At 49.7% G+C, this 13,838-nt stretch overlaps 1 protein-coding gene across 1 annotated transcript in view; it reads left to right on the top strand.

Moving 5' to 3' along the window:
* The window catches only part of ENPP6 (ectonucleotide pyrophosphatase/phosphodiesterase 6), a 114,439-nt gene that overhangs the window by 85,145 nt on the left and 15,456 nt on the right, over positions 1-13,838 (top strand). Inside the window, exons 4-6 of the mRNA XM_029934385.1 lie at positions 7,277-7,418; positions 8,296-8,475; positions 11,167-11,304. Coding sequence (XP_029790245.1) covers positions 7,277-7,418; positions 8,296-8,475; positions 11,167-11,304 — 460 coding nt within the window. The remainder of the gene's footprint in view (positions 1-7,276; positions 7,419-8,295; positions 8,476-11,166; positions 11,305-13,838) is intronic.

The raw sequence follows: 13,838 nt of genomic DNA, 5'->3' as shown, positions 1-13,838 counted from the left end.
AAAGTCTAACTTTCAAAATTAAGCCTTTGTCCGGTGTTCAGTACACACGAGTGCGAGAATTATGCCAGAGTTCAAATTACTTCATTGCTGAGGGAATCAGGGGATGACAGGGCCGGTTCACTGGAGAACACGAGACACACACACACGAAGAAAATGGATGACGGAGGGCGATGGGAGGCGATTGTCGTGCGACGCAGAAAGAGTCGCTTGGAGGACCATCAATCCGTGGTCTCTGCGACTGCTTCCTCCATCACCAAGCGTAACCCTGATCTCGCCGGTTTCCTGCAGGTCAACAGCTACGTTCACACAGTCCGGGCTCTGGTTGATCATAAAGTCTGGTGACCTGTAAGCAAGTTTATTAGACACCGCTCTTGCAGGACATAGGAAAGACAGGTAGCTGGCTTGGGGGCCCTAATTTCTAGTTTTGGATCGTTTTTCTTAACTGCTGATAACTTCAACCATTCCTTTGAACTGCTCCCCATTTCTGTTTCCCTGGTTCTTCTCTTTCTGAGTCACTTCAGTAAGGAAAATGGATGTGAGATTATGAACTTTCACACGGAAGAGAGATCTGGATAGCATCCTAAGGTGATGGGGGACCCAAGTGTCCCTGACACCCCAAGGCTGGGGGCTCCTTGTAGTTCTCAAGTAGTGGGCTGACAGCCACATGTCCTTTGGCTCCATTCCTGGGCCCCTGAAGCTATAAATTACAAATGGCCAACAAGCGGCCTGCAGGCACTTCCACCCACCGCTCCTCACCCAGCTGCTCCATTACAAACGAGCTGACCTGTGATGGAGACCAGACCCATGTGGAAAACAGCTGGCGACCAAGAATTTGTCCACTAAACTCCAAACCGGCAAGAGCGCTCAGCCCTTGACCCAGGTCCCTCATGAATTGACGAAGCTCCAACCTAGAAATCTTTTCCAAAGGCACGTTTATAAATCGCTGAATTGCCAGCATCCCAGATCCGGTGTTCCTGGCACCTGGGGCTGACAGTTCCCTGATGAAAAGCCATCCGCTAAATCTGTGATCCTTAATGGTTTTCTGGTCACACGGAGACTTGTGAATTTGGTGAAAAGCCTGAAAGAAAGCAGTCGAGCAGCTGAGGTTTTAAGGGACATCTCTAAAATGCACTGACCTACAGCATTCCATTGAACTTCAATGCAGCGGTCAACCTTGTTCGTGAAATGCCATCCCTGCCCCCCACCCCGCCGTGCAAGCCCTACCTTGGAAATGTGCGCACTTGAACACAGGATGTACTGTGTGAAGCTGCACATTTGAGAAGGTACAGATGCATGAGCATAAAGCAGCTAAAGTCTGAGGCTCAGCTGAGGGAATGATGTTATGGAGATTTCCATTATATATTGTTTTATGAGTTTAAAGAACACAGGCCTCAAAAAAGTTTAGGGATGTGTATGAAAATGCCATTACCTAGTGAGAACTTTCACCCACTGCCCGCGCACTTATGGGACCCAGAAGTGACTTCAAAAAATTTTTGTTTTTAATATTTACTTTCTTTTGAGAGAGCACAAGTGGGGTGGGGACGCAGAGAGAGGGAGACACAGAGTCTGAAGCAGGGTCCAGGCCCTCAGCTGTCCACACAGAGCCCAACAGTGGACTCAAACCCATGAGCCGCTAGATCATGATCTGAGCTGAGTTCAGACACTTAACTTGCAGAGCCACCCAGGGACCCCTGAAGTGACTTTTTGGTCTCTGCTGTCTATAGATGGATTAGTCATTTGCTCATTAGTGAGTCTGAATAATGATAATATCACTTGTGAAAACCCCCCAACCCCAGTCCCCATTGTGGAGGAGGGCGGTGATGGTATTCGTTAAAGAAGGCCTGGCGTGCTTTGTTCTAAAAAGAGAAAACAACATTTGACTAGCAATTTCACATAACTTGAAACCAATCTGCCCTCAAAATCGTAATTGAAGTGCACGTGAGGGTAAAACGCAGAACAGGGTGGCATCGCTACAGAGGGTGCCCTCTTGGTAAGTATGACCCTACGGGAGGAAGAGGCCGGGCAGAGCGCCCACTGAAAGCTGCTCCCCAGGGCAGTGAAGAGAGTCAGTCCAGACTTCCAAAAGCCCAGAACATTTGTAGAATGTCTCATATTTTCATTGCTAGCTATGTCTCTGTGAGGCCTTGAGAAAGTTCTAGAATCCCTTCCTGGTCTATTTCCTCATCTGCAAAACGTATGGGTACTTTTCTATAGGGACATTTTGCACCACTGCTCCAGAATTCAGAGGCACGTCCAACCCACAGATATGGAGTGCGGTATGTCAGGAAGTGACTCAATTTCTCACGCTTCTGCCTCACACCCAGCTGTCTTGGGGTTGGTGAGATTCTTAGATGAGAATAAGGACCATTTCCACAGGAAGTTTAAGGAGAATGCTGTCCCGTTTGGCATGGGGTGTTGAGGTCTTCCAGAGTCTGCAGTGGTTGTGGTCAGCCCGACATGGGCTTGACTCCTGGCTCCATTTCTCACTGGCTGTGTGACGCAGGCAGCTGAATTTAGCCCTCTGTTCTACGTATTCCTATCTTATAGGATTGCTGTGAGGATCAACCAGTACAATGCATGAAAAACCTTGAACACAGTGCCACAGAGCAACTGTCCTTTCTTGAGCACTATTAGTACACACACACCGGGCAGTCCCAGAGCTCCTCCTGAATGCCAGATACAGTGGGCTAGAACTGAGCAAGAGGGGAGCGTGACTCACCACCCCCGGCCACCGCCCCCAGAAAGAACTTCACGGCTCAGAAAGGGAGAAGGAACATCAACAGGCAATTATAGCACAGGACAGAGCCCAGCTGAGCCCGGGCATCAGAGCCAACTTCTGGAAGGGACGACCTCTCACCCGAGACCTGGAGGACGAGCAGAGCCATGTAACTCCGGTCATGCAAACCACGTTCTCTGAACTTCCGAGGGGGTACTCCCTCCTCTGCGGATTGCAAGACCCACAGCAAGCAGGCTCCGCGGACACACCTTTTCCTGCTCCTGTTCCAAGTGCCGGGGCAGCCGCACCAGGAGGTCCCGCGCTGGCTCACGTGTGCATGTGCATTGAAAGTACAGCAGCCACGACGCAACCCACCGAGAGTATCATCAGTCCTTGTAAAGTCCAAGAAAAAGAATTAGCTTGAGTTTCTTCTGCATCGCTTCATTTTATCAGTTACTATTACCACCACCACCACCACCACCACCAGAATGATTGTTGTTCCCTTCAGGTGCTTGCGGGGAGTTCCAGGCAAAGCCTGAGATGGGGTGGTGTGGGGGGAGGAAAGCACTGTGTGGAGGAGGGAGCACATTCCCTGCCTTTTTCTTCCTTCCCTGACTCCATAGGATTCCGACTCCAATTCAGAGCACTGGTTCCCCACTGTTCTTAGCCCAGCATCCGGGGCTGGGATCATCCATACTTGGCCATTAGCAGTATGATCAGCACTGGGGCCAAGATGGTTTTTCCAGAACATGTGTCTTCCTGGCACCCATAGAAATGTGGTCACTGCTAGGATTCACTCTAATCCACATTGGAGCTGACCCTTCAGAGAATAAATGTCCCTATAGAATAAGTGGCTACTGCTGTCAGGCTCTGAGCATTAACCTGTCTGCCTCCTCCAGGGTTGCCTTGGTAATCCTGGTTCTTATTCTTGCCAGTCGGTTAAACACACAGTCTGGGGCTTCATTTAGACAGTTCTTTAAGTCCAGCAATGATCCAACGGTCGTCATTTATTTTTAAATGTTTGTTTATTTTGAGAGAGAGAGAGCCCACAAGCATGCAAGCTAGGGAGGGGCAAAGAGAGCATGAGAGAAAGAATTCCAAGCAGGCTCCATGCTCAGTGCAGAGCCTGATGGGGGGCTCGATCCCATGACCCTGAGATGTGGACTGAGCTGACACCAGGAGTCAGATGCCTAATCGCCTGGGCCCCCGGTGCCCCTGGAACAGTCCTTGGATTTTTTTCCATATAGTTTATTGTCAAATTGGTTTCCATATAACACCCAGTGCTCTTCCCCACAAGTGCCCTCCTCCATTACCACTCCCCTTCCCCCCCTCCTCCTCCCTTGCCCCCTCCCCCTTCAGCCCTGGGTTGTTTTCAGTGTTCAAGAGTCTCTCATGATTTGTGTCCCTCTCTCTCCCCAACTCTCTTTCCCCCTTCCCCTTCCACTAGTCCTCCCTTAGGTTTCTCCTGTTCTCCTGTTAGACCTATTAGTGCAAACATATGGTATCTGTCCTTCTCCACCTGACTTATTTCACTTAGCATGACACCCTCGAGGTCCATCCACTTTGCTACAAATGGCCAGATTTCATTCTTTCTCATTGCCATGTGGTATTCCATTGTATATATAAACCACATTTTCTTGATCCATTCATTAGGTGATGGACATTTAGGCTTTTTCCATGATTTGGTTATTGTTGAAAGTGCTGCTATGAACATTGAGGTTCATGTGCTCCTATGCATCAGTACTCCTGTATCCCTTGGGTAGATCCCCAGCAGTGCTACTGCTGGGTCATAGGGGAGTTCTACTGATAGTTTTTTGAGAAACCTCCACACTGTTTTCCAGAGCGGCTGCATCAGTTTACATTCCCATCAACAGTGTAGGAGGGTGCCCGTTCCCCCACGTCCTCGCCAGCATCTATAGTCTCTTGATTTGTTCATTTTAGTCACTCTGACTGGCATGAGGTGGTATCTCAGTGTTGTTTTGATTTGTATTTCCCTGATAATGAGTGACACTGAGCATTGTTTCATGTACCTGTTGGCCATCTGGAGGTCCTCTTTGGAGAAGTGTCTGTTCATGTTTTCTGCCCATTTCTTCACTGGATTATTCATTTTTTGGGTGTGGAGTTTGGTGAGTTCCTTGTAGATTTTGGATACTAGCCCTTTAATCTGATATGTCATTTGCAACTATCTTTTCCCATTCTGTCAGTTGCCTATTAGCTTTCTTGATTGTTTCCTTTGCAGTGCAGAAGCCTTTTATCTTGATGAGGTCCCAATAATTCATTTTGGTTCTTGATTCCCTTTATGTTGAGGATGTGTCAAGTAGGAAATTGCTGCGGTTGAGGTCAAGGAGGCTGTTTCCTACTTTCTTCTCGAGGGTTTTGATGGTTTCCTGTCTCACATTCAGGTCCTTCATCCATTTTGAGTTTATTTTTGTGAATGGGGTAAGAAAATGGTCTAGTTTCATTCTTTTGCATGTTGCTGTCCAGCTCTCCCAGCACCACCTGCTAATGAGGCTGTCTTCTTTCCTTTGGATACTCTTTCCTGCTTTGTCAAAGATTAATTGGCCATACATTTGTGGGCCCAGTTCTGGGTTCTCTATTCTATTCTATTGGTCTATGTGTCTGTTTTTGTGTGAATACCATACTCTATTGATGATGACAGCTTTGTAGTAGAGGCTAAAGTCTGGGACTGTGATGCCTCCCGTTTTGGTTTTATTCTTCAATATTACTTTGGCTATTTGGGGTCTTTTGTGGTTCCGTACAAATTTTAGGATAGTTTGTTCTAGCTTTGAGAAGAATACTGGTGCAATTTTGATGGGGATTGCATTGAATGTGTAGATTGCTTTGGGTAGTAATGACATTTTCACAATGTTTATTCTTCTGATCCATGAGCATGGAATGTTTTTCTGCTTCTTGGTGCCTTCTTCAATTTCTTTCATAATTTTCATTGTACACGTCTTTTACATCCTTGGTTAGGTTTATTCCTAGGTATTTTATGGTTTTTGGTGCAGTTGTGAATGGGACCAGTTTCTTGATTTCTCTTTCTGTTGCTTCATTATTGGTGTATAGAAATGCAACCAATTTCTGTACATTGATTTTGTACCCTGCAACATTGCTGAATTCATGGGTCAGTTCTAGTAGGCTTCTGGTGGAGTCTGCCAAGTTTTCCATGTAGAGTATCATGTCATATGTGAAAAGTGAAAGTTTGACTTCTTCTGTGTCAATTCTGATGCCTTTTATTTCCTTTTGTTGTCTGATTGCTGATGCTAGGACTTCCAGCACTATGTTAAACAACAGTGGTGAGTGTGGACATCCCTGTCGTGTTCCTGTTCTCAGGGGGAAAGCTCTCAGTTTTTCTTCTTTGAGGATGATAGCTGTGGGCTTTTCATTAATGGGTTTTATGATGTTTAAGCAAGTTCCTTCTATCTCAACTTTCTCTAAGGTTTCTATTAAGAAAGGGTGCTGTATTTTGTCAAATGTTTTTTCTGCATCTATCGACAGGATCATATGGTTTTTATATTTTCTTTCGTTAATGTGATGGATCACATTGATGGATTTGCGAATATTGAACCAGCCCTGTCACCCAGGAATGCAGTCTACTTGATCATGGTGGATAATTCTCTTTATATGCTGTTGAATTCGATTTGCTAGTGTCTTGTTGAGTATTTTTGCATCTGTATTCATTAAGGATATTGGCCTGTAGTTCTCTTTTGTTGGTTCTCTGTAGGGTTTGGGAATCAAAGTGATGCTGGCTTCGTAGAATGAGTTTGGAAGTTTTCCTCCTATTTCTATTTTTTGGAATAGCTTGAGAAGGATGGGTGTTAATTCTGCCTTAAATGTCTGGTAGAACTCCTCAGGGAAGCCATCCAGCCCTGGGCTCTTATTCATTGGGAGATTTTTGATAACTGATTCAATTTCCTCACTGGTGATTGGTCTATTCATACTTTCTACGTCAGAACAGTCATTGTTTAAATGATCCCCTCTGGTTCTCATCTTCTGATGGTGGCAGGGGGTGGGTGGAGCTATGAGACTGCCCTCTGCCTGTTAGCACACCTTCCAGCTCCTGGGGCATGGGGAGCAGGAGGGGAGCCCAGAGCCCCGAGGGGAGATGACTCACAGACATGCTCTGACTGTTGGCTGAGGTGCTCAGGAGTGGCATGTTTTTTTTAAGTTTTCTTTATCGTTATTCATTTTTGAGAGGCAGAGTAAGATAGAGCCTGAATGGGGGTGGGGCAGACAGGAGGCAGAATCCGAAGCAGGCTCCAGGCTGTCAGCACAGAGCCTGAGGCAGGGCTCGAACCCATTAGCCATGAGATTGTGACCTGAGTTGAAGTCATATGCTTAACTGACTGAGCCACCCATGCGCCTCGGTGGCATGCATGTCTTGATGTAGGAAGTGTGTTTCTCCCTTGGAGGTCACCTTGTTCATTTTAAGGTGTTGGCTTTGCCTGGCCCCCAGGTCACGGTTTGGGGGATATGCCAGTGAATTCACTGCTGGGTGAAGGGGGAGAAAGCCAGTGGGCATCCCCCTCAACTTCACCTCTCCCCTCCTTCTCCCTCCAGGAGCGGCCGGGCAGACCTGGCAGCCATATACCACGAGCGCATCGACGTGGAAGGCCACCACTACGGCCCCTCATCACCTCAGAGGAAAGACGCCCTGAAGGCCGTAGACACCGTCCTGAAGCACATGACCAAGTGGATCCAGGTGACCGAAAACCAGGACCCCTAGGCTCATCCCTCTTGTCTCTTTCTTTCTGTCTGCTTGGCTGTCCTAGCCCTCAGCATCTTCCTTCCTGCTGCTGTTAGCTGAGGAGGCACAAGGCTGGGCCGGGTCTCTTGTCTTCTCCCACTGGCTCTTCAGACACCAGGAGGCCCCTTGTTTTCGGGCCGGGTGAGCAGGACAGAAACGGCCGGCCTCACACTAGTACCTGGTGGGGCTGGGGAGACAGCCCAGTTCTTTCCCAGGTTCCAGTGGGCGTGGAAGCCAGACCTGAGTTCTGTCCCTGATTCTGCCGCCCTCCTGCTGGATGACTTTAAGCAAACTATTTTTTAAAACCTGGACTTTCTTTTCCACATTTGCAAAAACAGGTGAGTGACAGTTCCCATATTACCACACAAGTTTGTTGAAAGAGCCAAAAGGAAATGAAAACCCAAAAGGTGCCTCAAGAGGCAGAAGCCCAGGGGGAACGGGGGGGTGGGCGCTGGCAGTACCCTCCCTCGACTTCTGTGGTGATCCGGCCTGGTCTCCTCAGGGCAGAAAAGTACACGATGCAGTTTACAGCTGAGCACGCCTCCTTCCCTGTCACTCCTAGGTGACAACACTTCTGCAGGGGCACCCGGAGGGCCAGTTGGTTAAGCACTTGACTCGATCTCGGCTCAGGTCATGATCTCACCGTGTCAGGCTTTGCGCTGACAGCCTGGAGCCTGTTTGGGATTCTCTCTCAATCTCTCTCTCCCTGCCCCTCCCCTGCTCCCTCCCTTCCTCCCCCTCTCAAAATAAAGAAGTAAATTTTAAAAACACACTCCTTTACAAGACCACCCCCGTCCGTGGGCGTGGCCCTGACCCTTCTGCCCGCCCACAGGAGCGGGAGCTTCAGGACCGCCTCAACGTCCTCATCTTCTCGGATCATGGAATGACTGACATCTTCTGGATGGACAAAGTGATCGAGCTGCACAAGTACGTGAGCCCGAGTGACCTGCAGCAAGTGAAGGACCGAGGGCCCGTCGTGAGCCTCTGGCCGGCCCCTGGGAAGCACTCTGAGGCAAGCAAGCGCCTGGCTGGGGCGTGGGGAGGACGGGCGGTCTGGCCAGGGGCAGGATAGCCGCGCACCTTCCATCACCGTCCCTCCAGGCTCCATCTCTGCCGCTGGTGCTAATACAGAAGGAAGGAGCTGAGCCAGGAGCTGGGTCTCTGGACAGATGACCTACTGTGCCACTTGACCTCTGCCCAGTGCTTAGCCCCCTTGTCTGTCTTCTCCTCTCTGAAACAGGCACAATGGTGTCTAGTGCACTCAGGGTTAGCGGGGCTCAGGAGGGGAAGGGTGTGCAGTGCTTAGCCCTTTGCTGGGGGCGCTGCGGCATCACCCGCCCGAAGGCAGCACACGGCAGGCAGCCCTGGGGGACGTCGGATGCATGCAGCGAACGCTCCTTCTCTGGGACAGAGCTGCCAGGCTGGTCTGTTTTCTCCAGGGACATGGAGATAAGAATGTGATGAATGAGAGAGGCTGAGGCCGTGCCGTGGGTCAGCTCCTTATCTAAGGAGCCACACTGCTCGGGTGCCAATCCCAGCCCTGTCAGGGACCGGTGACCTGCGGCCCCCTGCCCCTCTGTTGCTCTCTGTCCATGCGCCTGGTGGTGTGAGGGCTGGTGGAAAGCACACGGAAGCATGCCGTGCCCATCTAGGGATGACGCATGTGTCACTTGTTACTGTGACCACCATCGAGGGGGTCGTTCCCGGGAGGGTGTGTCGTGCCCCCCACAGGCACCGCCCTCCGGGGCTCAGCCCCCTGAGAGAACTGGACTCTACTTCCCCTTCTCCACGAGCAGTCATGGTCTGGCAGGCCTTGCTAAGTCACGCTGAGAAAGGGAGGAACAGGGGGAACCTTTGGCTTCACCCTGAATTGCCCTGGTCACCTTCGGGTGGGCTTTGGGGCTTCCTCCCACTCCGGAGCCAGCAGCCGATCTCCTCAGGGGAGGCGTGGACTGCGGCGGGGTGGACTTGGCAATGGACGGTCGTGGGGATTGATGGAGCGCTGCACGCTGGGCCCCTTGGCCTCCTCCCACATACACGCCTATGATCTGTGTGTCTGGGGGTTGACAAGGCCACCTCCCCTCCCCAGCCTCATCCCACGTCGTAGGTGGATGCCCCTTTCGGTCAAGTTCTGTGCCCAGGAAGCTGAGGTGCCGAGCACATTTGCTGTGTCCCCGTGACCCCCCATCAGTCTGACACTGACAGGAGCACCCCACACGTTGGCAGGGCCCACAGTAAATGGCTTCTTGCAAAGACGCTTTGCTTTCTTGGCAGGAAGGAGCGTCTGTGGCTCCCGTCTGGTGCTCGGGCCTGGCGCCTCCGGGGGGCTTGCGCAGGGCTCTGCCAGTGGGGAGGCACTTCCAGCGCTGCGTTTGAGCCAGGCGGTCCCAAGCCGCCTGAAGCAGTTGGTGGATTGTTGGAGAGTGGGGGCTATGTTTGGGTGACGGCTTGTCACGTGACGGACACAACAGTCTGTGAGATCTGCTGTATGTCATCAGATTTTCACGTATCCAAAATCTGTCTGCAAACCCATCCCGCTTCCTTAAGAACCGTGGATTTTCTCCAGTAGGAGCTCAAGTGGGTTCATCAGGAACCCTCCCCTAACCAGCCTGAAGGCTAACTACTCTCCAGATGTGAGTTGATAAACTCAATGCTCTATTCCGTTCTACCCAGGAGTATATGCCTGGTTTGGCGAAGGGCCACCAAGTCCACATCAGCCAGGCTAGTTGAATGTTAGCCATAAACATTGCAGCTGCTAAATCTTGGAAATACACACAGAGTTTACACCCTCGTCATGGAGTTAGTAGTGCAGTGAGTGGCAAAGTATTCCTGGTGCTTTCAAGATTCAGGTGGAGGGAAGACATACTCTAGGTCAAGTCACAGAACAAATCCTCTTTCACTGATCTTAGTCGTATTTAACATCAGGCAGACCAGTTCTTCATTTGTCTTTTAATTTTACTACAGTATTTTGGACGTATATACGTTTTTGTAATTTGGTTCTTAATCATTGAGTTGACGAATTATAAATTATAAAATATTGTGAAGTATAAAGGGGCACCTCACACTCACTAAACACTTAAGAAATGGGATGTTACTGTTGCTAATGGTGTCTCCTGTGTGTCTTCACAAACCTCGTCACCCCTTTTTTTGCCCCCTCATGGGAAGCTACTCTCAAATTATAAGGTATCATTTTTTTAATTCTCCTATGGCTTTACCATAGATATTCTTTAATTTTATAGTTATTCAAACTTCATGTAATAATAGTCCTGTCTGTATTCCTCTGCAACTTGCTTTATTTTCCCAAACTCAGACCCCCAAGATGTTACCAGATGTTTTATGTAGCTGTAGTCCATCCGTCTTCCTTGTTGCATAGTATTCCACGGCAGCCCCGCCCCACAGCCCGTTCTCTCCCCTGCGAGGTTGCTGGGCAGTGGGGCCGGCCTGGTGTGCGGTGCACGCCCCTCTTGGGGTCCACAGGCACACAGCTATGAGGCGTTGTCACTAGATCTCTAGCTGCTGACTTGGTAGGTCTTGGGACATGTGATCCTCAGTCTCACTATATAAAGTCACCTTGTTTCTCATTTTTATGCAGTCAGACAATCAGGTGTTTTGGTCTGTAAGGTTCTCCCTCTCCCCCGGGTCCAGTACACACGCGCAGATAAGAGTGAGGACTCGAACTTGGCTGTTCTTATTATCCCTGCAGGTGCTCAGCATGCTGAGAGCCGTGGAGCACATGACCGTCTACGAGAAAGAAGCCATCCCCAGCAGGTTCTATTACAAGAAAGGGAAATTCGTCTCTCCTTTGACTTTAGTGGCTGATGAAGGATGGTTCATAACTGAGGTAATGATAACATTATGGCACTGTGTTCATTAGACAAATTCTATCAATCAGACGGCTAAAGGTAAATAATTATTCAGCATCTGCACTTAAAACGTTTTGTTTTCACTTACATGTCCTTTGTGGTATTACTTCCATCTTTAGAGACTCCGAAGTCTTAGTCAGGTGACCTTGTGGGCACAAACCGTAGACTTGGATCCAGAGTCACAGTTTAGACTTTCTGGCTCCAGCCTCGCTATATTTTAACAAACTGGCCTTGACTCAATTACCCAGGCTTCCGCTGTAACCTATTCAGTGGAAAGCGGAACAATTACCGTGAACCGAAGCCATTGCTTTCGGGCCATGAAGGTCAAGGAGAGGCTCAGTGGGATTCCACCTTTAAGGGAAATGTTTGGCAAACAACTCCAGAGATCCAGATCCCCAGTTTGCCAACTCAATTTTACAGAGGAGATGATCTTGCCTTTGGGGTCCAAACCCTAATTGCCTCGTGCACGAATGGCTTCAGCAGCTCCCACTCGCCTAGCCTGGACTGCAAGCTTTCTGGGCACTCGCATCGGCTTCCGCTCGTCGGCCAGGTGGGGAGGCCCATCTAAAATCAGGTCGTAAAGAGGGGTTATCCGGATGCGAGTTTGAAGATGGCTTGCAAACAGACCAGACTGCAGGGCAAAAGGGAGTGGCAGGTGTTGGCACATGGGGGATGTTGGTTGACATCGGTGAGGTATAAGGGCGCACGACTAGGGTTACCGGCCAGAGGCAGTGATCAGCAGAAGTACTAATCAGGCAAACTGGTGGAAAACTAGGGATCCAGGAGTGGAAAAATGGGGATTCCCTAGCATGAAAATTGGTGACTCAGATGGACTGAGTCATTCCTGTGTGCTCTCAGAGAGAAGCATCTGGTCCCCGAGGAAACAAACACACCCAGTGAGAGAGGCCAGGCTGAGCCCATCTCATCAGACACCATGACGGCAGACGTTTCCCAGAAGGTCCCTCTGCCTCCTGCCGCTCCCTTCCTCGAAGAACCAAAGTGCTTCTTTCTTCACTTGATCACGCTTTTTGACATTTACCTGGAGCACGATTCTTCTAGGCTCCCTGCATTTTCATTTGTAATCATTTTCTCACAGCTTTGCACTGAATACACATGCAGCCAGTTGGGTCAGCTGGGTGGGTGCCTACACTACTTTAGTCCATAAAGTCAACTTTGCAAGTCACTCACAAGGGCTTCCAGTTGGAAATGTTTTCAATTTAGAAAATCCGGGTAGGATTACTTTGAGTTTTTCAAAGCAAAGAGATGATGACGTTCAATCTAGTTACCTGTCACTCGTTTCTGTGTGCACTGTTGTTTACCTTCTTATAGTTAGCTGAAGTCAAGGGCGCTGAGAAGCTGGTTCGTGGTAGGGAGGGATTACCGAGCAGATCTGGATGAGTTGATGGGAAACCAGTCTTAGGTGGGGAGAGTGGCAAAGCCAGAGACTCTGCCCAACTAATGGGGTGCCGTCTTCTTTCCAGTGGGAGAGGCCCTCAGTCCCTCCAGTAGGGGAGGATGGGCGCCGTGGAGCTGTCTAGCTATATGTGCTTTCTAGAAGGTGTGTATCTTGGCAGTAGCACATCAGTAAGGAGATGCACGTTTCTCCAGCGAGTGATTAAAACAGTGACAGGGGACCTGAAGGTATCAGCAAGATCCTCTTGGTTATAAGCCAAGTTAAGTGGTTATAAGCCAGTTAAGGCACTTGAGTACATGTGCCTTAACTGATACAGACTTCCTGCCTGACGTAACCAGAAGGCTGGGGGGAGGCACTTCTAGGGTCGGCTCGTCCAGCAGCTTAGTCATATCAGTCAGCTCGTCTGTGGGTCTTTGGCTTTCCCTTCAGGGTCACAAGATGGTGGCTGCGGCCCCCAGCATCACATCCCTTCAGGTCATCCCGAAGCAGGAAAGAAGCTGCTTCTTATAGGTCTCCTATTTTTAATAGAGAGCAAAAAATATACCCCAGAATCAGAGGCAGATACTGGTTTCTCACAATTATAAAATTGGGAGAGTTTCTCTTTAAGAAAAGACTATGTAATTATAAATATAAAATTAGGTTGAAGGACTTGGAAGAAACCCCGGAAAATGAGAAGCCCTGATGCTCAAGGATGCCCCGTACATCCGCTTCTGCCCAAACCCCACCAGCAAGCCTCCCCCAAGGTCCCATCCATCACCTCAGCAGCGTGGCTAGAAAATTCCTGCCTCGAGTCCACCTTGGTCCTAAGATCTAACATATGCTGCAGTGTGGACCAGGCGACCACAGCTGCGAGACAGAAGGGAGACAGAGGCTGGGAATGAGGCACACAGGTCCCTGAAGCTTAGACCACGAGGAGGAGGAAAGAGGAGAATGAGGACAAACTTGGTGACCGGCTGGCTGGTGGTGGCCCACTCACAAAGCCCAGTGACAAATCTGACGAGGCCTCTTCACCGCCTCCCCAACCTCCCAGTACCCCTCCCCTCTGCACTGAGAGTACAGATACCTCTCTTCTGCGGGAGGCCGGCCAAACGTGTCTTC

Source organism: Suricata suricatta, chromosome 1 (assembly GCF_006229205.1).
Source record: "Suricata suricatta isolate VVHF042 chromosome 1, meerkat_22Aug2017_6uvM2_HiC, whole genome shotgun sequence".
In the NCBI taxonomy this organism is placed as follows: domain Eukaryota; kingdom Metazoa; phylum Chordata; class Mammalia; order Carnivora; family Herpestidae; genus Suricata; species Suricata suricatta.
The sequence above is the reverse complement of the archived record's forward strand: the minus strand, read 5'-3'. Positions and strand labels throughout refer to the sequence as shown.